General features: G+C 37.3%; 1 protein-coding gene across 1 annotated transcript in view; it reads left to right on the top strand.

Moving 5' to 3' along the window:
- Positions 1-23,508, top strand: part of AQR (aquarius intron-binding spliceosomal factor) — a 53,198-nt gene that overhangs the window by 26,447 nt on the left and 3,243 nt on the right. Inside the window, exons 19-33 of the mRNA XM_048306516.1 lie at positions 540-781; positions 2,277-2,420; positions 2,919-2,988; positions 3,916-4,026; positions 6,115-6,224; positions 7,539-7,674; positions 9,365-9,574; positions 10,388-10,525; positions 11,387-11,458; positions 12,922-13,109; positions 14,724-14,895; positions 17,165-17,335; positions 17,835-17,920; positions 18,731-18,905; positions 20,222-20,335. Of these exons, the coding sequence (XP_048162473.1) occupies positions 540-781; positions 2,277-2,420; positions 2,919-2,988; positions 3,916-4,026; positions 6,115-6,224; positions 7,539-7,674; positions 9,365-9,574; positions 10,388-10,525; positions 11,387-11,458; positions 12,922-13,109; positions 14,724-14,895; positions 17,165-17,335; positions 17,835-17,920; positions 18,731-18,905; positions 20,222-20,335 (2,139 nt within the window). The remainder of the gene's footprint in view (positions 1-539; positions 782-2,276; positions 2,421-2,918; positions 2,989-3,915; positions 4,027-6,114; positions 6,225-7,538; positions 7,675-9,364; positions 9,575-10,387; positions 10,526-11,386; positions 11,459-12,921; positions 13,110-14,723; positions 14,896-17,164; positions 17,336-17,834; positions 17,921-18,730; positions 18,906-20,221; positions 20,336-23,508) is intronic.

The following is a 23,508-nucleotide window of genomic DNA, read 5'->3' as shown; positions in this document are numbered from 1 at the left end:
TGCCACTAAAGTAGCCCTTTAACCGGAAGGCTAAAGTTCATCTGCCTCTTGGTTAAAAAGCACACCCTCTGTGCAAGTCTAGGGTCTGGAGCATTGATGTTTTCACAGGAGGGGAAAGGAGAAAAGACTGACATAACTACAGATTATTAGATAAATTAATTTGTGGGTGAAGAGCAAATGCTTGATGGGAAGCTTAAGCTGACTGCAGGGATGAAATTTATAGGCATGTAAGAGGAAACCTTAAACCGCATTAGGGTCTTTGTATTTTTCCCCTGCTGTGAGTGTTCTGGAATGAAAACTTTACTGATGATTATATGGTCATCTTTACTAGCTCTTAGTTTAAGAATTCTGTGCTTTGGTACTGGTGTTTTGTTGCATATGTGCACTGTCTATATATTGACTCAATCTAACCAAACACTGTCAATTAAAGAGTTATATTCTATCATCTTAAAACAGATTTGATTGATCTTCAGTATGATTTTTACTTGGGAACTAGTCAGTCTCTTCAATCCTATTTTTCTGTTTTTTCTTACTTACAGGCCCTTCTGGAGACTATAAGGAATTTGATGAACACAGATTGTGTGGTTCCTGATTGGCTGCATGACATCATTCTTGGATATGGAGACCCAAGTAGTGCACACTATTCAAAAATGCCAAATCAGATTGCAACTCTGGATTTTAATGACACTTTCCTGTCCATTGATCACTTAAAAGCTAGCTTTCCTGGATACAATGTTAAAGTCACTGTTGACAATCCAGATCTGCATGTACCCCCCTTCAGGTGATGTCAATATTTCCAGTACTTCTGGTTTGGTATTCTTGCTGAAATGTGTTTTCAGGTGGACTTATGTTCAGGGGTTGAAGGGAGATGCTCTTTCTTTAAAGAAAAGATGGAGATATGTTAAGATTTAGATAGTTACATGATAGAGTTAACTGCACTACAGCTTTTGTTCTATTCTGTACAAAAATGCTTGTTTGTGGATCAGCCTATGGAATATATGGAAAAAACAAAAGTATGAGATAAATCAAGATGCATGGTATTCACTTCTGCATTATGGTATGCAGCCTCCTCAACATCAGCCTAGAGAATTTTAATTATATAGTTTCCTTACATGTCTCATTAAAACAAGCTAAGAACAGCAATTTCAACATCAGTTAAAATTTGAGCTATTGGAAATACCATTCAATCAACACAAAGGATTAGGTCTGAAATCCCCTACTGCTTATTTTTAGAAATGATTTCTGAAATAGGATGCCTACCTAAGTGGCAGCTAAATGAGATTTACTTGTTTTGTTTCAGTGGTGCTGTTGTCCAGCATTTTTAAACTTGACAATTCTGTCCCTCCTGGTGCACTTCCTTGAACTTCGGCAGCTGAGATTCACAGTAGTATTGGAGAACAATACAATTCAGCTGGAGGAACTACATCTTTTCGTTGTGAAGGAATAAATCAGTGGAGGGAAAATATGGCTTTCCCCTGCACCAGTCAGCTTTTATCATGGCTAAATGGAATCTTGAAAAGCAGGGAGGTAATCTCCCAATCTTTTTTTGGAAACACTGCATGGAGAATTTGTGTAGAGGAGGCACTAACACTATATAATGATATAAAAATAGGCTGAAGTTATCAGGAAAAGATCTCACACACAATTTTCCTCGATGAACTATTGTTCAGTTTTAGTTCATATATTAAGAGAGATACTGCTCTTTATGAAGAGCTATTGCTCTTCCTACTGCTACATTTGTCCTGTAAGGGATTATTACTGTTACAGGTATCTGCATTTTTGTCTTGAGATATTCGGATAGGCATTGGGATTCCTTCACCTGTGATTTGTTTCTGAATTAGGAAAGTTTGTTAATATATACAGAAGGCTATAAAAAATTGAAATGGGAGGATAAAAACTTCATCTGTTGGAACAGTTTAGAACACTGACATAGCTTATGTTCTATGATAACTTTTCTCCTGTCACTTACACTCCTTCCGTTCTCACTTACGAACTTCTTGTTTTCAGCATTTTCCAGCTGGCTCTCAGCACTGCTCCTGGCTTTTCCAGCTATGAAAAGCGGGCTTCTTATATACTTTTTGTTTAATCACCTTCATCAATTTATTTGTAATTTCTTTTCTTTATTCTCATTACAACTTTGTCATTTGCAGCACTTGTTTTCCTATTGTGTGGTGGTTTGTCTTAATGGTTAGAAAAAATCTTTCTCTATTACCTTCTAAGACAGTCTTATGTTGTAGTGAACATGTTGAACTGTAACCTTAAATTATGTGTTACAGGATAACTTTCCCAATGAAGGGAGGTAAAGGAATGAAAAGAAAAGAGGATGGAAATGAAGAAGACCCCGAAGAAGCTAAAACGCTGATTGTAGAGCCTCATGTTATTCCAAACAGGGGCCCATATCCATATAATCAACCAAAACGGTAAAAAATGGATGGAAACTTTCTTTAAAATGATAACACGTGCATAGCAGTTCATTTTCAGAAATGAGGCTGGTTTCTTCTATATTTGAATCAAAATATTCTATTATCCTCTATCTGTTAAGAAAGCCCTTTGAGGAAAAGTGAGAAATACTGTCTTTTAGGGTTTTTTGTCTCAGGAATTTGAACATTAGGAAAGTCATACCTAAATAATTTTACAGCATTCTCTGCAAATAATAACTAAAGACAAACAGTTTTTTTGATGGGATGAATTTGTTGTCACATGGACAACATGATTTACTATCTCGCTTAGAAATTACAAGATTGTTGTATCTATAAAAAAGATCGTTGTAATGCTGATTTAATTTATGTGAAAGTTTGCAAGTATGTAGTTTAGGAAAAATACAAACAGTTAATTGAAATAAAACTTGTTAAAACAATTGCTTTTATCAAAACTGTTGACAAAATCTATCAATTATTTGATGTTTTGCTTTGTTACAGCAATACTATTCAATTTACCCATACTCAGATTGAAGCCATCCGTGCGGGAATGCAGCCTGGACTAACTATGGTAAGAATGTTTTTAAGGATTCTGTACTCTTATATATTAATTCTGGCTTTAGGTACATTCAGTGACATACTAGTAATGCCCCTTTCTGTACCTTGATGAGGTAATTTCTATTAATAGTTTAAAGATATGAAAAATTAACATTCAAAGGTTCAACATCCTCCCATCCTCACAAAATCATATGGCAACACATATCTCTGCATCCTGTGTTTCAGTGGCTGAAGGCTTTCCACAGCAACTGAATTTGCTTTTGCAGTGATTGGAGAGTCTTTAAATAAAGCAAGAATGATTTCATAGCAGTTTGTAATTTTATGTGTAAGTGCTTATGAAAGCTGCTATTCTCTGCTTCTTAATCCTGAACAATTTATTTTGAGATGCTTTATAATACTTGGATACCTTTAAAATGTCTGAGGTGTCAGTTTTGGAGTGTTTGTGGAATTGAGCCCATGAAAATGTTAACTGTTATTATATGACTTTATCATCAGTTGTAGATTTCTGAGTAAATAGACGTAATGAACTCTCTTCTTTTTTTCCTGTCCTTTTTGTCTGTCTCACCTTATTCTTTTTCAGCTGTGTGTCTTGATTCTCTTTTCACTGTGTCCCCCATGCTTAGCCTATTCTGAGGCTAAACTACCTTTTTTTCTCTGAGGAGGTCTATTTTCATATTAGTACATCATGTGCTGGATTACCATATTCCTTTTAGTCAGGAATCTGCCTAAACAGTCTAAAGGAGTCTTTTATGATATGTTTTATTTGGTTTGAAAGTTCACCAAAGCCAGGAAGCAATGTTAAATGTTAGTGTCTTGTGACATTGTTCTAGGCTTTTTCTTCCCCAGCAGACTCTATTTTTTTTAATTGTGCAGTATTCTGATAAATTGTGTATTGATTTTTATTTGGTTTTAATTTTTTTGTGTGTGTGTTTGATTTTAGGTAGTGGGTCCACCTGGTACTGGAAAAACTGATGTAGCTGTCCAGATAATATCCAATCTTTATCATAATTTCCCAGAACAACGAACTCTTATAGTTACCCACTCTAATCAGGTAAAGTGTCAATCATGTGTGAATTTTCTTGTAATTACAATCTAGACGAACAGTAAGTATTGAGATCAGTAGTTTGGGAATTGCATTTGTCTCTTAACAATGGAAACTTGAGTTGGATTGTGTGCAGTTTTGCCAGTTTCTTAATACAAAATTAAATTTTTGAATTTCAGGTATGTAGTTCTAAACTATTTTTCAGAAGTTTTCAATGTGTTTAATTGGTTGGAGGTAGAAATTATGAAGTATTTTGAAAAAGTCTCTGCTCAGTTCTTACAGTTGCACATTCACTGCATGCATGCCAGATTTTTGCTAATTGGCTTTCTCAGACACTGGTTGCTCTGTGCTTCATGCTCCTAAGAGAAGGCCTCTTCAGCTGAGTATTTCCTTCCCATTCGTAAGAGATGGAGATGTTACTTCTCAAGCACGTATAAAATAATAATAATAATAATAATAATAGTGTTAAAAGTCTTTAAGAGTCTTACTCGTTATTTTCCCACTCTACTCTGCACTGGTGCAGCCTCACCTTGAGTCCTGTGTGCAGTTTTGAGAGCCACAATATACAAAAGACATAAAGCTATTTGAGAGTGTCAAAAGGAAGGCAATAAAGATGGTGCAGGGCCTTGAGAGGAAGCCATATGAGGAGTAGCTGAGGTCACTTGGTCTGTTCAGCCTGGAGAGGAGAAGACTGAAGGGAGACCTTATAGCAGTTACAGCTTCCTTGTGAGGGGAAGAGGAGGGGCAGGCACTGATCTCTGTGGTGACCAGTGACAGGACCCGAGGGAATGGCCTGAAGTTGTGTCAGGGGAGGTTTAGGTTGGATATTAGGGAAAGGTTCTTCCCCCAGAGGGTGGTTGGGCACTGGAACAGGCTCCCCAGGGCAGTGGTCACAGCACCAGCCTGACAGAGCTCAAGAAGCACTTGGACAATGCTTTCAGGCACAGGGTGTGATCCTTAGGTTGTCCTGTGCAGGGCCAGGAGTTGGACTTGATGATGCTTGTGGGTCCCTTTGAACTCGGCATATTCTATGATTTTGTGAAATCTGCATCTGGTTTGGAATGATTTGTTTGGAAACCAGGGTCAGCTGTTACCTGGTCTCCCTAATTAACCTGTCCTGTCTCAGTTATGAGTTACTTTAACTGAACATACCACTGGAAAACATTTCATCTTTTTTCATCAAAGCAAGGTCAAAGAATGGTGGAGGGGTATTGCTTTGGTGTAGAATTACAGCCTGGAACAGTATAGGCCAGTCTGCAATTGGTTGCAGGAGAGTGACAGAGTAAAGTTGGTAGAAAGGGTTGAGAACATGTCCATTGATGAGAAAAAGGAGGAAATCCTTTGAGGCTGATAGAAGACTCTTCTTACCAGACAATAGTTTCGTGAGGACGTTAACTTGAAATTGTACTCTGGGAAATAAAATGTATCTCAGCAGGGTACATTACCCATGCCTTGATGCTGCACTTTAAGATGTTTACATGACTTGCAGCTGGAAGTGAGGCTTGCTTTTATTCTTAGTCTCAGAACTTGATGATTCAGTGCTTGTTCCTTTGAAATACACTGAATTAGGCAGTTGATAGTAAACCATTAGAGAGCTGAAGAGTTTAAGGCAGAAGATGTAGCACACCTAGGAGTTTAGTTATGCAAAATTTAGTTACCCAAATGGAATAGTCACAGCACCTGACAGTCAGTACTTGATCATGCTTTTCTAATGTACAGTAAAAGTTAAATTGTTTAATGTCATCATACAAAAATCAGTGTTTGTGAGACAATTTTGTAAACTGATAGCTTTATCAAGTAAGTTAACTCTGTGATAGAATTAAATTTTAAAATTGTAAAATCAAATGTAATTGTTACATAAAGTATGCGAATAAAAGGGTGTTAGTAGGCTAATTTCCCTGTTGTCAAGATGAGGAGTTTCAGTATTAACTTTGTTTTGTTAAAACAAAATTGACTTTTTTTTTTTGTTTTGATTTCCATTTGTACTAAAATAGGCATAATCTCCTGCCTTACGTACAAGTAATTTCTCAGTTTTCCCCTGCAAGAGCCTCTGAACTTCTAAAAACTACCTTTTCTCCTGTTCTTGTCAATCTTTAGGCTTTGAACCAGCTGTTCGAAAAAATCATGGCTCTAGACATTGATGAGCGTCACCTTCTGCGACTGGGTCATGGAGAAGAGGAATTAGAGACAGAGAAAGATTTCAGCAGGTGAGAAAGGAGATGCTAATGATAAACTCACTTGTATAAACATGGCAGCAAGATGTCTCTGTTGAATCTGCTCTACATCCCATGCAAATGAGCTGTGTTGGACAAGTTTTCCCTTCTCATGTTATCGAGTCCCAGTAACACACAGTGCTCTAGTTTCCAGTACATGGTTTAGTAATTTTGGTTCTTGTTCTGTACAAAAACTGTGCTCCCTTCAGCATCTAAAGGCAGAATCAGGCAGTTGCTTGTTCACAAACTCAGCTGCTTGAATAAAAGAGAATTATATTTTTTAGACCCTTTTACCTTTCATAGAATTAATCTGTGAGAGAAGTTAGAATAATAAGACAGATTTTTGTAGTCACAGGTTTTTTGTACAAATGTGGTATCACTTCTACTGTCATGGTGATTTTTGTATTAATAAACATGAAAATAAACTTTCTGCTTTGAATTCTTCAGATACTGCTTAACCTCAAAGTTGCTTATTTCATTGATAACACATTTTGAAGCATACATACATAAGGAAAGCTATCAACTCTGTATCAGTACAAAGACTTAAGAACCTGTTCTTCTAAATATTTGTATGTTTGTCACGTGTTAGTCCAATTGACGTCAGTAGGATTACCCACATTCATAAATATAAGAGGGGTATAATGGTCGTGCACTGGAAATATCTGAACTGCCCAGTACTGGATTATCATAGCAATTCTTTGACTTCAAAAGCTGTAGTAAAAATTATATATAGTCACTAGAAGCTACACACATATACATAGTTCAGTATTTAGCAGAACGAATACCTTGTGATTTTTTTCTTTAAAATTGAATGCTTTGAAGTAGTCAAGCTATTCCAGAAATTTGATAGCCAAAAACTTAGGGAAAGGATGCCATAGGAGATGCTTATTTTGTAGTATCCATAGTTTAGTATATTCATTGAACTGTGGTGTTCATCATTAAAAGGAGTTTTCTTTAAGACACTCTGTGTTGTCTATTTTCATACTTTCTCGAAGTAACTTCAGACCTATGGGGTGTTTCTGCAAGCACTGTGCATTATGGCAGTTTGGGAGGGAGGGGTGAGGAATATATTTGAAGATGGGCTGTACTACTGTGAGAACTTTATTTCTCATAAGCTTGGCTTTGTGAATTGCTAGGGCTCAGCTGATAGAAATAGTGGGCATGTAGCAAATTCTTAGGTTTTGGAGCAGGGTTGTAGTTGTGGGGTTCTTTTGGGGGCTGCTGGGGTTGTTTGTGATTTCTCCTTGTGATACTTAAATACTGTTTCAGGTTAAATAAAAATTATGTTATATTTAATCCATTTTGTAGGTATGGAAGAGTTAATTATGTGCTGGCTCGAAGACTTGAACTTCTACGAGAAGTTGGGCGATTACAAGAGAGTCTTGGAGTCCCAGGAGATGTTTCTTACACTTGTGAAACAGCTGGCCACTTTTTCTTATACCAAGTAAGGACTGAAATACTTTTGCAGAGACTGTATGACCTAAATACATTACAAAACACTTTGTAAAACTTGCAGTGAATTTTTTGGAGTTGGGTGTAAAAACAAAAAGCATTTACCTTGGTGATTTACAATACAGTAACAGCTAAAGTTAATATTGCAGCATGACTTGTTTGTGTTGCTGTTGTTTTAAATCCTGCTTGCTGACTCGCCAAGTCATTGCTGCCCTTCATGAGTGCTGGCAAAGATTCTAACCTGAAGCTTCTCCTTCAGATAGGAAAATCTGTGGGCTGCTTTATATTTTGGACAAGCATTAGAGCAGCTACTTGATGGTCCTGATAGAAGGCTTTTATAGTGTTAAATGCCAATGTGAAATCAAATGTACAGTGTACAAAATGGTGATTTTTTTTGTATGTTGTATACCCCTCATTTCCTCTCCATGTATTTTTCAGTGATGTGGTCTACATTTGCAATTAGTGTTGCATAAGGAGACTTGTAGAGTGGTACTTAGGATTGAATGCACACACTGTATGTTTTTACAGAAGTTATTCTGGGCTAGCTTTAGTGCAGACCTTAACGTTAAATGGAGTTTAGGTGTGGAAGAATGCTAGGAACACTGCTAGAGCTTGTCTTCTGGTTCAGTTTCCTCCTAAATGAATCCCACTTGATATTTAAATCAAAGTAGTATAAGTGGAGATAGTAAAGAAATTTACTTCTGTATTGGGTTTATGTGGCACTGTTTTTGTAGCAGGTGGCTGTAGGAATGACCTCTGAGAAGAGGCCAGGGACTGTGCTGGACACAACCAGCTCCAGCAGACCCACTGCTGACCAAAGCTGAATCCACCAGTGACACTGGTGGTGCTTCTGTCTTTGAGAAGAGGTCAAAAACTGCTCTGCAGCAGCTGAGGGCAGAGAGAGGACTGTGAGAAACAAGCACAAACACCCAGGTCAGAAGGAAATGAAGGGACAGGATGTGCTCCAGGCACCAGAGCACAGGTTCCCCGTAGCTTACGGAGACAGCCATGGTAAAGCAGGTTTCCCACCTGCAGCCCCTGGAGAGGCTGTGTCAGAGCAGATGCCAGCACTGCAGCCCGTGGAGTACACCACATTGAGCAGGTGGATATATCCTGAAGGAAGATGCAGCCTGTCGAAATCCCATGCTGGAGCAGGGAAGAAGTGTGAGGAGGAAGGGGTGGCAGAGATGTGATGTTGTGAACTTGAATGACAGCACCATTATTTTTGTACTGCTGAGGGTGGGGAGGAGGTAAAAAAATTGACAATGAAATTAAGCCTGGGAAGAAAGAGGGGCGGAAAGGAAAAGTGGTTTTTGTTCTGTCTTTGTTGCTCATCATCTTAATCTGGTTTTAATTAGCAAAAATTAAATTAATTTTCCCCAAGTCTGTTTTGCCTGTGATGCTATTTGCTAAGCAATCTCCTTATCTTTATCTCAACACGTAAGCTTTTCCATCTTACTTTCTCCCACTGTCCTGTTGAAGAGGGAGAGTGAGATAAACTGGGTGGGAGTCTGGCAGCCAGCCAAGCTCAACCCACCACAACTTCAAAACTGTCACCCTGACACAAGGTCAAATGCTACCTAAGACATACCTTTTGTGATTTTTTTTTTTTTAATGCTGTGTATGCAAACCTACACATTGCCAAAAACCTCATGATATAAAACCACTTTGCTTTGTTGTAGGTAATGTCCCGTTGGGAGGAGTATATCAGCAAAGTGAAAGTTAAAGGTGGAAAATTGCCAGATGTTGCAGATGTCTCCAGTTTCTTTCCTTTTCACCAGTATTTTGCAAATGCTCCTCAACCAGTTTTCAAAGGCAAATCATATGAAGAAGATATGGAAATTGCTGAAGGGTGTTTTAGACATATTAAGAAAATATTCACTCAGCTTGAGGTAAGACATGTAACTGTTAAAAGCAAGTGAATCTGGCTAATCCTGTAGAAAAACTTCACACAGGTCCAAAGTTCTCATTTTCCCTACATCCTAGAAGAAATACATATGTCTAGGCCCCCTTCATTAAGTTGCAAGGTGAGAATTTCCACCTTTGAGTAATATAGGTGTGTTTCACAACAGGGACTAGTCTCTTCTAGTTGGATCTTGGGAAGCAGCTGGCCTGCATGTTCCCTTTTCACTGATGTGGTTATGAGAGTTGTTACACCTACCACTGCTCCTCTGATCCTCACAGGGTCTTTGTATTTACAGTGAATTGCCTTTAGTCAGATAACCTAGAAGTAACTTTAACAGATTATTTTCTGGTTTTGCCAGAATTGCTCAAGAGGCTTTTAAAAGTTAGGGTAAAGGTGATTTGTGTATTGCTTGATTTTATTAACTGTAATGGTCTTTCTACTACTGAATTTGATGTCATGTTAAGATGCAGTAAAGTAGGAAACAAGAAGATGTAGTAAAAGAAAATTTTGGGGGATTCTGAGAGGGTTCTCAGAATTAATTGAATAATTGTCTGCAAATTTATATGTGCATACAGATTGGAAGAATTCTTTGATAGGTTTTTACAAGATTGTTTTTCAGAATTTGCTAAACCTGGAAACCACAACAAATTATTCAGGTGGGATTGTTAACAGTACATACCCTCAGAACTTTCTTGTTTAATTATATTAAGAAGGTGGCCACATAGTTTGAGTGGATACATTTTTAAAGCAGTATCATTTTGTATTCTGACTTTCAAGGCTTTTGTTTTGTCCTCCATAGGAATTCAGAGCATTTGAACTTCTTCGCAGTGGCCTGGATAGATCCAAATACCTGTTGGTGAAAGAAGCAAAAATCATTGCCATGACTTGTACTCATGCTGCTCTGAAACGACGTGACCTGGTTGAATTAGGTTTCAAAGTAATGATTATACTAGTGTTACTGTACTACTTGATTTTGGTGCTTGTTCTCTCCTGTCCCCCACCCCATATGAACCTTTTTTATCTGCCCCAAATTTAGGTAGCTAGATTATTTTGAGTCGCATTTTTTACCCATATGTTTAATTTTTTTAATTTTACTGAAGAAAAATATAACTTCTGCAAGTAAAAGATTATATCACCTTTATGCCATTGAATATACAAAAAATGCTTAATAGTGCATTTTAAAAAAAGTCACGTTTGCATGATAAACAGCAGTGATAAGATTAATAAAATAGAGGCAGAACTGGGTAGAAAAACATGGCCTTTAGAACTTCGTGTACCTAAAAGATTAACAATATGAGGAAAAAGATCTATGATGCAATGCTTTTTTCAATGCTTTTTTCACTCTGCAGTGATAACTATAACTATTAATTTAGTCTTTTTTTCTGACAAAAGCCAGCCACCAGTAATTCTTTCAGTGTTATTTTTCACCAATCATGTACTGTATTGGATCACAAAATGGCTTCTCTTCAGCTTCAGTGCAAAGATACCAAATTTGTTTGCTCCACTGCGCGAAGCTTTTCTCTTGTGGTTATGGCATATAGGAAGCATGTGGTGTAGTTCAGTCATGGATTCCTTCTAGAGGTAAGCCCTGACTGGTACAGAGATGTCTGTCATTGATGTAGTAGGACTTCACCCTTTTGGTGATACTGATACTTTGCCTATAAGGTGAAATCCTGCTGTAACTGTTCCACCCAGCAGAAACTGAATGAGTAATAGGTGCTTTCTTTCAGTAGGCTGAATAAATACATTCGTTTGTGTTACTGTGTTTATGGACATCTCTTTACTTTTTTTTTCTCAGTATGACAACATCTTAATGGAAGAGTCTGCTCAGATTCTGGAGATAGAAACCTTTATACCTCTCCTGTTGCAGGTTAGACTTGAAACATAAAAGATATTTCAAAAAAAGATAAATAAGGCTCTGTGTTCTTGAGCAGTATTGACTATTAAAATGAAAAATACCGTGTGCAGAAAGTAACCTAGAACTGATACTGGTATTTTAGTGGACAGTAAGAACTTTCTCATTGATTATGAGATTGTTTTATTTAATGAAGTAAGCGTCTTACAGTTTTTTTCAAACTTTTGAATGAGCATTGAATAATCAGATGCATCTGGCAGGTGAAGGAAAATAGAGATATGTGAGAAATGCAGAAACTGAAGAATTTGTGTAATTAGAGTAGACCATTTCAGCATAGAGACATACTCTGGGGGATAGTCCATGACTTTATTTGGTTGAGCCATCCAAATAATCCTTGAAAACTGAGTGGGTTTTTATTTTAACAAAACCTAAGGATCTAGGCTTCCAGAGTAGCAGTACTTGATTTCTTCACTTGCAATGCAGTGAGAAAATCTTAAAAACTGCATTTTTGGGGTCTCTTTGTCCAAGATTAAAATGCCTGATAAGAGCAGAACAACTATATAGAAAGCTTGGTCTTCTCCAAAGCAGAAGCTTTTGGGAGCAGGTTAAAAAAAAAAAAAAAAAAAAAAATTCTTGACAGTAAAAATTATTTCCATCCTCCTACTTTGTTGCTAAAGCATTTTTAGGCTTGATGAGTTGGATAGTCCAGAGTTCAGTTTTCTTTCCTTGCTGTCTGATCAGAGACAGCTTCAGAGCTCTTTCACTTCAAGTGGCAGGAAAGGGAGCTTTATGTTCTGTCTCAGTGTTCCCATGGGGAAGGGGAATTATCACAGGAGTGTGTAATGAGGATCTGACAGCTGGAAGTCTCCAGAATGCTAATTGTGAAGAGCATTCAGTCCAAGAGCCAAGATGGGAATTAGTTAGGGGCACATCCTGGTCATGGAAGAGGCTGTTTGAGAATTACAGAAGTAAACAGGTGAAGCACATGGACTACAGAGACACTTGAAAGGCAGGTTCAGTTTTGCCTCGGACATCTGAGCACTAAAAACTGTTTCAGATGCTTCATATTCACTACCTCAGAATCCAAAAAATAAAGTTCAAAGGACACTACCTAGACATTACTATTTAGTAATCAGGTGTTTTTAATACTGTAGCATGTATAATTATGGTTCTTCCTTTGTTCTCTGACAGTGTATTACTTTTGGCTTTTAAAGTAATATAGTATGATATTTATTCTGATAGTTCTCTACTAATTTTAGTGGATAAAAGTACTTGTTTTATAAAAAAAGAGACTTTATCTACAATTCTGTGCTCTGATTGGATGGAAGCTAGTAGTCTTTAAAAAGACTGAGGTTCAGTGTAGCTTTAAAAACAAATGTTGAAGGGCTCAGACAAAGGCAGACAATCTGTTTCATAATGTGTTTTGAGCGCCTTTATTATATTGTAATAGTTGCAATAGTGTCATTGTTCCATTCTAGAACCCCCAGGATGGATTCAGTCGTTTGAAGCGGTGGATTATGATTGGTGACCATCATCAGTTGCCACCAGTCATTAAGAACATGGCTTTTCAAAAATACTCCAACATGGAACAATCTCTTTTTACACGGTTTGTTCGTGTTGGAGTGCCAACCGTTGATTTGGATGCACAAGGAAGAGCAAGGGCAAGGTAAGACAGAAAATCCTTTTTCTAGCTTGTAAGATAGTAACAGGTTAGAAATGGGAGAAGGGCACATACAGTTTTGGAAACTGTTTTTTATTGTTAGGACAGGAGTTTGCAAAGCTGGAATTTAGTTGTTTTTTTCCATTTATTTCAGCTTAGTCTAGGAAGACAGGTTTTACTTTGCTGAAATGTAATCAGAATAATCTCTTTATTGTTATTTATTTTTATATAGTAGTACTCTGTTGTTGCATGCGTACTTTAATGAAAATTTATTTAAAGGAATTTAATAATCTTGAGGTTTTTTTACAACTGAGACTTTGCAGAAGCTTTCTTTTCGAAACTAATATTTAATGTATTCAAAGTTAAATAAAGATGTGCTTTATGTAGCATTGAATATATAATAATTCCCTTAAAGTCTGTAAAAGGGTGCTTTTCTGTAGTATTTCAGGAGAGATGCATCCAGAGATTGGACACATTCAGGCTGTCCACACAGGAACATAAAGCCTTTTTTATTTTAAAGGAGATACTGTGTCTCTGTAGTATAATAGCTTTTCTTTTTATCTATATATTTGTCATTTCACTGTGGTAATTTAAATACTGGACTTATTTATTGTGTAAATTGCATATTTGTGGTGTCATGTTAAGAAGGAAAAGTAAAACCAAATAAGAGAAAATTACTCCGTATAAAATCTTGCTACTCTGGGTTTAGTTTTAAGTCTTTATTTTAGGCATAAAATGTAGTGAACAGTATGGAGGATAACTTCAATATTCTTTATGTAGGAAATGTTGGGAATCTAGAATATTATTTTCTAGTCTTGCGAATGACAGTTCAGTATGATTTTTAAAACGAAAATTTTATCTGAATGTGATGGCAAATAAAGTTTATTTTGCAACATTTTAGTGAACTTCTTAAAGATAAGAGAGTAGAAGTCCTTCACTTTGCAAGTAGTTTATTGTTCAAGGATGTTTTGTCCGTACCTTCCTATGCTTTTTCTTTTTTGATCACAGATAGCTTCCCTATGAATTATCTTCTACTTAATCTGGCCTGGATATTGTTGTGCATTTTGTTAGTATTACTGTCCCAGTAAATATCAGAAATCATATCAGGAACCTTCAGAATTAGGTAGATTTTGTTTGTTTCCATTCATGTCTTGTGTTAGTGCTTGACAATATGCAAAATAAATAAGGAAATAATTTCTTTTACTGTAAGAAGCTTTACCACAGTTAATGGAGAAAATTTTTTCCTTATTCCTTCTGTTTTGTAAAGAAGCATTAATATTCCTTAAGTTTTGTTACCCATGAAAATTTTCGCTAGGATTATTGCAAAATTTGTACCTTGATCAAGCGGAACAGACTTAAAGCCGAGTGTGCCATGCTGACGTGACATCTGAAGTTTTCTGTGAGAGAGAACAAAACAAGCTCACAATTTAAGAATAATACTGCTGGATCGATTGTTGGAGTATGTTCATTTATGTATATACAGGCTGTCTAGCAAAATTACTCTTTTCATTGAAAAACTACAGAAGCACTAATCTCATGTGCATCTGAACTATTTTGAATGAGTTCAAGAGCCTGCTGTAACTCACTCTTTGTGATTTGTGTCTGTGTGGTTTTGAACAGTTTGTGTAACCTCTACAACTGGCGTTACAAGAACCTGGGTAACCTGCCTCATGTGCAGCTTCTGCCAGAGTTCAGAACAGCCAATGCTGGCTTTTTGTACGACTTCCAGCTTATAAATGTAGAAGACTTCAATGGTGTAGGAGAGTCTGAACCCAATCCTTATTTCTATCAGGTAAGGGAAATACTATGTGTAATTTATTGACCTCAGTAGGGCTTGTTAGATCTGCAGTGAAGACAATCAAAAACAGTAAACTGATATTCAGTTCATGTTCTCAGATAATCGAGTCATGATTTTTTCCTCCTTTTAATGAGTTTTTTGAATATTGAAAATGAAAACTTATAATGTTGGAGTTTTTGCTCAGTGGATGACTTTGATACCTGTTTTCTTATTGTTATGGGAGGGATGAGACTTGGTGGAATTCATTACAAAATGTCATTTTTGTATGACCTAAGGCAAATTAAAGTCCATTGTAATTCATCTGTACTGCCATGATAGTGAAATAAACAGTAACACTTCCCCTGAACGCGAAGAATTGAAGTTTGCTCAGTAGCACATACCCGAGTTTGAAGAGTCTGAGTAGCACATACATGAGTTTGTGTTGATTTGATCTGTATGTAGGAATGCTAAAATGCCCATTCATAAAACAATAAAACAGCACTGCTAGTAATATACATAAGAGGCATAGAGACATTGAGGATGAAGTAAATTCCCAAAAAACCTTAATCTTGGAGTTTCTCAACTAAGTTTTCAAACTGTCAACTAAATTTTGAAATTAAGCCATCAACGACAGTCTCCATCTATTTCTCTTAAATTAGGAAATATTTCACACTTGTAATGAGATGCTTTTATTTTTCTTCTTTTAAAAACTGGTAAAACAAACTGGTGTCTAAAATAGCAAACTTGGGCTTTGGAAAAGTTAGAGCTGGAGCAATGTGCAAGTTAAGCAGTTTAATTCAAACATGGAATGAACACCTTATATTTTGCTTAATATTATGGAAAGCAAACAATATACTTTATGATGATAATATTCATGTTAATTTTTCCCTCTGAAGATCACTGAGACTTACGTTAACCTATGTTTTTAAAAAGGTATGAAATATATTCATAGGTTTTGCTTGGGTTCCTCTCAATACTTTTTCAATACAAATTAGTGTGCTGCTAGACAAAGAAGCAATGGTAAATCATAATCCACTTTATCCCATTGCTAGATTGAGAATGGAGTCGTTTGGAGAGTTTCTTTTGGTATTTGAAACTCTAACATGCAAGTAGTAAAGAGGTGTCCAGTGGAACACAAACAGCTGAAAGGAGTGCCTGATAATTGAGCGTGCGAGCACTGTTTTAGACCACTCTTTGGCTAAAGAAGATTAAGAGCACTGACATGAGGACACAGAACACACTTCTCATTATACCAGTACTTTCATGTGCATACTCCTCTAATACTTCCTGCTGTTATGGGGTTTTTTGTGATCTTGATAATTGAATGATACTTAGCACATGTCGGTGGCATTGCATGGTTTTTCATGAGCTAACAGATTGCTGCCATGTATATTTCTCTTTGTGAATTTGGGCTTTTCTTTCCAGAGTTAGAGGGGATTAAAATTTGTAGAATAGCTTTACACCCACAGGTGTTTGATATGCCTGGCAACTGCATTTTCCAAGTAATGCAGAGCCCACTTAGTAAGAAAAAATAAATGAGGTTGGTATGTCCAGCCTATTCAGACATACGCCAAGAGGGGATAAAATTCCTTGTATAAATAGAGCAGGAGTAAATGTCAGCATTTGAGAACAACTTTTTTACCTGAAAGATAATTTTTGTTGACAGAAAATGGATTTAAACAGGCTATGAATAACTTCAGTCTGGAAATAGAACAAAGCTTCCCATAGCCAGAAGAGTGGTACTTTGGGACAAACTCAAAAAGTAATGACAGAGAGAGAAAGTTACAATATATGAAATAACAGCTGGTAATTTGTAATTGAATAGTATGGCCTACAGTGGAAATAACTGGATTTGATAATCCAGGTATCTGTCTCCTAATTAATATTTGAAAGGACGTTATTTATTCTAGTTCAACTCGTTCTTACTTTCAGTTTACTGAGGAGTGAGTCATTGCAGCTTTCTGGGGTAACTGGAACTTTTGAGTATATATTGGAAAGTTTCAATCAGTGCTTAACAATAATATCGATGTAGATACTTCTAGCAGTTCTCTGAAAAGGAATCAGAGTGAAGGTATTAAACCTACTTGTAATTCTTTTATTCTTTCAAAATTGCTTGTATGAAGTGAGCAAAGAATCATCAGATGTAGGGACATTTCTCTCAGCACGAAAATATTTGTCTAAATACATTACAGTGTCACAGGTGTTATTCTTTCTAACCTTACAAGTTGAGTAACCCTTTTTTTGTCTTTTTTTTCTTGTCTTTTTCCCTCATATTAAACTTTAGAATCTTGGTGAGGCAGAGTATGTTGTGGCAGTCTTCATGTATATGTGCCTGCTTGGTTATCCTGCAGACAGGATAAGTATCCTGACAACATATAATGGGCAGAAACACCTGATCCGTGATGTCATTAATCAGCGATGTGGGAATAATCCTCTGATTGGACGGCCAAACAAGGTGACTTTGACAATATATTAGTCATTGGAGTAGTTCTGGTTTCTGTGTTTTTAAATTGTCATATTGCAAATCAGGCTAATTTAAGCTGTACTCAAACAGCTATCCTGTTTAACCACTTATTTAATGAACCTACATTCTATGGAATTTCATAGATAGTGCCCTTGTTTTTGCCTGTTGATAATTTGACAGTGAGGTTGGTGAAGGTGAAAAGACTACAAGCTACATGGGACAGAATAACTCTTTTTTTCTAATTTATTTTGTCCTCAATAAAAACATCAATCCCCAAAACCACATCTTGAGAAAGATCAACCCAGAGTGGAAATTATTTGATAGAACATGTGATCACGAACCTGAAGAAACAAATAAAGAATATAGTTATAAATGTCTGGTGCTAATTCTGCAGCTTAAAACTGTGTTACAAAGCTAATGGCTTTCCATAATTTTTTGGTATTAGGACCCTACTTCTATGGAGTTTTTTTCTTATTTTTTAATTCTTTAGGTAACAACCGTGGACAGATTTCAAGGTCAACAGAACGATTATATTCTCCTTTCACTAGTGCGTACCAAAGCTGTCGGCCACCTTAGGTATGTAAGAACATCTTCTTGTAGTGCTGTAGAAGTACTTGTACTCTGTGTCAGATACAGAAATGTTTATAGTACATTATACAAAAGTGTTCTATTGTATGAGTATGTAGTAGAAAGGAAGTTCAGTGCTATGTATATCATGAAGTTCAGACACACTTCCTTTTACAACTCTGGTACCCTCTTCTCGAGCACTTTATCCTTTCGTAATGGCTCTTACCCTCGAATTAGTTTATATTACTGCAGATAGGCTGAACTTGGCTTCAACCTAGTAGACTGATAGGAGTGTAGTATTTGTTGAGCAGATGTAGGCTTAAGTTTTCTCATAGAGCCTTTCCTGTGAGATTTTTTTTTTTTTATTTTGCATCAGAAGTGTTTGATCATTGCATAAGTTGCATTATTATGTGTAGTTTTAGATGTTTGCACTTTTGATTTGGGATGTGATGGAGGAAGACTTGTCTAATCTTAGGTAGATAGATGAGTTACCAAATTCATCTTTACTCATTCAGATACAGAAATGTTATTGTGATTTTTTTCTCAACATTTACTCTCAACTTTACTCCTGAGGTGTAGGAAAATAGTAGAGAGTGGTTTTTCCTAGTGATATTGGTACAGTGAACCAAAATATTTATATAATGGTACTAGGATTTCCTAGTTATTGAAACAATATGTAGGGAAAAAACTAAAGACAAGATAGTATTTTCACAGATGATTTTATATTTCTTTTTATTAAGACTCCCATGTACTTCTAGTTATTTTTATTGCGAGTGTGTCATCAGTGAAAAAGAACATGATCGATTTTGTTTTCTGAAGGGATGTCCGACGATTAGTCGTTGCCATGTCAAGAGCCAGACTTGGACTTTATATCTTTGCAAGGGTATCACTATTTCAGAACTGTTTTGAACTAACTCCAGCTTTTAGCCAGCTCACAGCTCGACCACTTCACCTCCATATTGTTCCCACAGAATGTTTTCCAACAGCAAGACAGGTAGGAACACCTGCACTGGATTTTGGTATCTGTAATGGATGTTTGTGTTTGCTCGCTTTTCTTTGAATGGGCTGTAAGAGGTGGAACTGTTTCCTCTGTTAAACTGGTGGATCTGCTTCTTGGCATTGGACCAGGCTGCCCAGAGAAATGATGGAATCACCATCCCTAGAAGTGTTTAAAAAAGTGTGGATGTGGCACTTGAGGGTATGGTTTAAGTGGTGAACTCAACAGTGCCACTTGATGATTGGATTTTGTTGATCTTAGAGGTCTTTTCCAACCTTAACGATTCTATGATTCTACGAATAACTCCTTACAGTTACCTTTTGTCATGATACACACCAGCTGGTTTTAATTGATGTTTCCATAAAAGTGAATTATCAGTATAACTTAAGTATCAGTAACTGTTGTGCCTGCTTTTTCCTGAGTTCTACCTGTGTAAATGATTCAGTATTTTTCTTTGGTGATCAAAATAATTTTTTAGTTTTTACATGTTTTTGGTCATGTTACGAAACAAAATAATGTTATTTCTCAAGCAGAGCTACATAAAGCTACTAATTTCTCATCTAAAGAGGTAAAATTACATTTAACCGAGTAATTCAGGATTACAAATTAATTTTTTTTCTCTTAAAATTGGTTCCAGTATCACAAGAATTTTGCTGCTGAGCTGGGTTCATAAGTACAAAAACCTAATTTGTAATACTGCACTAGATCTTTAGGCAAAGGTTCATGTTGAGGATCTAAGCACAGGGCACACAGAGCAGGATGCTAAATGAGGAAACGAAGGAGCATATCTGCTCTGCTTCATGAAGCTTTGAGAAGGGATGCCTGCATGCACCCAAAATTCAGTTACAGATCTTTCCCTGGTCTTAAGTGCTGTTGACAAGTTTGGGAGGGAGTTCTTTCAGTTGAAACTTTCAGATCAACTGTACAGCAAGAATGCAACAAGCATGGTCAGTGAGTGTGAGCAAGGAATTGAGCTGCAGTGGGCAAGAGGCTAAATCCTAATCTGATCATAAACTATTTGTGCCTTTAAAATGTTAAATTACTCAAGTTCAAAATGTCTTTCATGGAGTAAGAATCAGAACCCAGCCTCTCCTTTTGAATTTTCTTCAGGCTGCAGTATCATGATTAATCCGATTGCCCAAAATGTAAGACCTGCACTTCCTAACTTTCCAAAGATTTCACCAATTTTTTTTTTCTTTGAAAAGCATTATTTAATTTCCCGGGGCTTATGACTTCTAATATAGTTAAGTAACCTTTGAATAATGGTTGTTTTGCTTTGTTTGCTGAATGTCAACTTTTTTCCCCTTCCTTAGAATGGAGAAAGACCAGCTCACCAAATACATGTTATTAAGAACATGCCTCAAATGGCTAACTTTGTGTACAATATGTATATGCACATGATACAGAGTACACGCCACCATCAACAGGTAAGGACCTTCTAACTTTTGGAATGCATTTAAAATAAAATCGTTTTTCAGTAAATGGCATGAGAAGCTGTTGAGATTTGAGTCTGTTTCTGTTATATTTAAAATTCAAGAAGTGTTTGTGACTAGGAGTGAGAATATTGAGGTCTTGTAAAATGTTGCAGTAGCAAAAGCCACAATTTAAGGCCCCAAACCTATCAGTAATTGATGCCAAGTGCCAGACATGGCTCTGTCTGGGCCAAAAATACTATTCATTAAGACTAAAGAACTAGCTTATCCAGTATTAATTTGAAGGAAACTTGTCTGTTATGTTTTAGGTAAGTGGGGGTCTTCAGCTAGTGGGATTGTAACACCACGGCATGATGTAGTACTGTTTTGTAAGAGAAAGACCAGATTATGTCTTGAAACCATTGTAACCCTGTTAAATCACCTTGTTATCCAGGTTGGTTTGCAGCTATAGTGTTTTTTGTTCTGGAGCAATTTTTTCAGCACTAGTTCAGCACCAAGCAAAATTGCCTGGGGTGGGAAGCAGTTGTTGACATGTCTGTACCTAGTTTTGTCAGTATTTAATCCCTGAAGCAGAATTCAGAGCCCACAAGAAACCATTTTGTAGTTTCATGTGAGTGAGTGGAGCATTAAGGTAGTGTAGATAGTGTACTGAGCAGAAAGCTGCCTTTACTCAGCATACTTGTATCTGTAAAGCCTAGAGGCAGTTAGACCAAAAGGGAATGGTCTTAAATGCTACCCATCAACTGCATCAGCTTTCCCTCAGTGTCTGGGATCTGTCATGTTTATATTACCTATATATTATTCTTCATATATAATACCTATATATATTACCTATAATTTATTCTTTCATGGTACTCTGAAGATCCCTTATTGGTTTTTTCTTTTCTAAAAGATTTCCAGAAGTGGACAAAATTGATGTAGAAGGACAATACTCATTCTGTATTAGCTGGCTGTGGGAGGAGAGTGTGAACATGACTCTGTCCTTGAACAGACGGTCTAAGAGATCTAGGTTCTGATCTTTAATGCAAGGATGTCTCTGCCACATCCTCTTCCTTTTTTCTTCCGCCTCCATGTTTCGTCTAATATGGAACAGTGTAATCAGAAGAGATCAGAACCCAAAATTTTTTCTTTAACCAAATATCAGACTTTCAGATAGAAAATTTATTTTTCTCTGCAGTTTTTACCCAGTGACTTTGGATTTTATTTTTATTTCTGAGAGGAAGCTTCGGCCAAATTCGAAGCATTTTGTTACCCAGAAAAAGCAATCCCAGGTGTAGCGGGTTGAGTTTGAAACCGGGCAGAAACACCAATTAAATGCAGTGGTTTTGATTCAAAATATTCATTATTTACTTATTTTCCTTCTGTGAGACAAGAATTAGGAGAAAAGCAAAGCAGGCACAAACCTTAAACAGTTGCAGTACAATGAAAGAGCTTTATTACTAACAGAATTAAAAGTAAAGAGAAAAACAACAAAACAAAATTAAAGTAAATTTCCCCCCCCCCCCTTCTTTCCAGCACTTCTCTCCTTTTATCCAGCTCACACAAGGGATAACAGAACATGGGATGTTAGTCAGTGTTGCAGTTCTTGAAAAGTCTCTCTCTTATGCTTAAGGAAAAAAGGGTTTTCCTTCAGTTGCACGTGGTTCCCAAACTGCCACCAATAGCAGACCCGCCCGGAAACAAACAGTCTGCTATGTGTAGAACATCTCTCCCATGAAGAATTTCACAGTTCTTTCACACTACAGAACATGGGCCATCACATGGGGTTATTCATCTTTTTAAGGATAAGTTATTTTGGCCTGCACACAGAGGCTTTTCTTCGCTACAAGTCTCTAACAGCCTCTCACTGCTTCTATATAGCCTGGCATAGGCACTCTTCACAAACTTCATAGGCACACGTTGATTCTCCACCCCCCCCCCCATGTTCTTCAAATGGATTAAAGAGACAAACAGTTTGTGGTATTACAGTTTCTTACCACGGCATGCAAGAAGGTTTCTTTTAAGCTGCGCGCCAGAATCGCGGCACCGCCCTCTTTTCTCCTGTCGCCATGCTCAGCTCCGTCCCACGGGACTCACTTCTCTTTCTCTCTGACTCTGAAGCCGCCATGTTGAAGAGTGTTCTTGTTCGGGCTTTACGGTGGGGAAAGCCTCGCTCCCTCTGTGCTGCTGGCTGCGTGGTGTCCTCTTCAGTTCAGCACGGAGTGTGCTGGCTGCAGACAGGAGGCTCTGCCGGCTCCCGCTGGCTCCGCCGGCTCCGCATGGAGAGGAGAGGGACCCGCCTGTCCCCAGAAGCCGCGCTGGATGGTTTTAGCTGTGAGCAGTCCATGGCTGGTTTTAGCTGCCTGCAGCTCTGGGACAGTCCCCCTCAGTGACCCAGGGTCCGTGCCGCAGCGATGGGAAAGGGGGAAAGGGGCAGTGGCCCCGGCCCGGCCCAGCGGGGCCGGGAGGCTCGGAGCCCCCCCACCTTCCAGCAGGCGAGCTCCGACCAAAAAGGGGAAGTCCCGCCTTTCCGTGCGGTTTAAATATGTAAATTGTGAGAAGCGTAATTGGTCTTAAAGACTGTCCATCAACTCAGGGTCAACCCAACACATTCCACCCCTCGCTTCTTAAAATTTACATATCCAAAAGTTACTTAAAATAGCAAAACCAGAGCTAAAAGAAAACAAATTACATAAACCTCCACCCCTAGAATTTTTTACCACTACTACAAAGCAAATTTCTTCTATTATTCTACTTAATTTTATAACTTTCTACTTGCTTTGCTTATTATTTTCTCCTAATTAATCTTCATCTCACAGCGTTCATTAATTGCCCGCATTCTCCACCATAAATGTAGCGGGTTGAGTTTGAAACCGGGCAGAAACACCAATTAAATGCAGTGGTTTTGATTCAAAATATTCATTATTTACTTATTTTCCTTCTGTGAGACAAGAATTAGGAGAAAAGCAAAGCAGGCACAAACCTTAAACAGTTGCAGTACAATGAAAGAGCTTTATTACTAACAGAATTAAAAGTAAAGAGAAAAACAACAAAACAAAATTAAAGTAAATTTCCCCCCCCCCCCCTTCTTTCCAGCACTTCTCTCCTTTTATCCAGCTCACACAAGGGATAACAGAACATGGGATGTTAGTCAGTGTTGCAGTTCTTGAAAAGTCTCTCTCTTATGC

This window comes from Corvus hawaiiensis, chromosome 6 (assembly GCF_020740725.1).
Source record: "Corvus hawaiiensis isolate bCorHaw1 chromosome 6, bCorHaw1.pri.cur, whole genome shotgun sequence".
NCBI classification, from domain to species: Eukaryota; Metazoa; Chordata; class Aves; order Passeriformes; family Corvidae; genus Corvus; species Corvus hawaiiensis.
The sequence above is the reverse complement of the archived record's forward strand: the minus strand, read 5'-3'. Positions and strand labels throughout refer to the sequence as shown.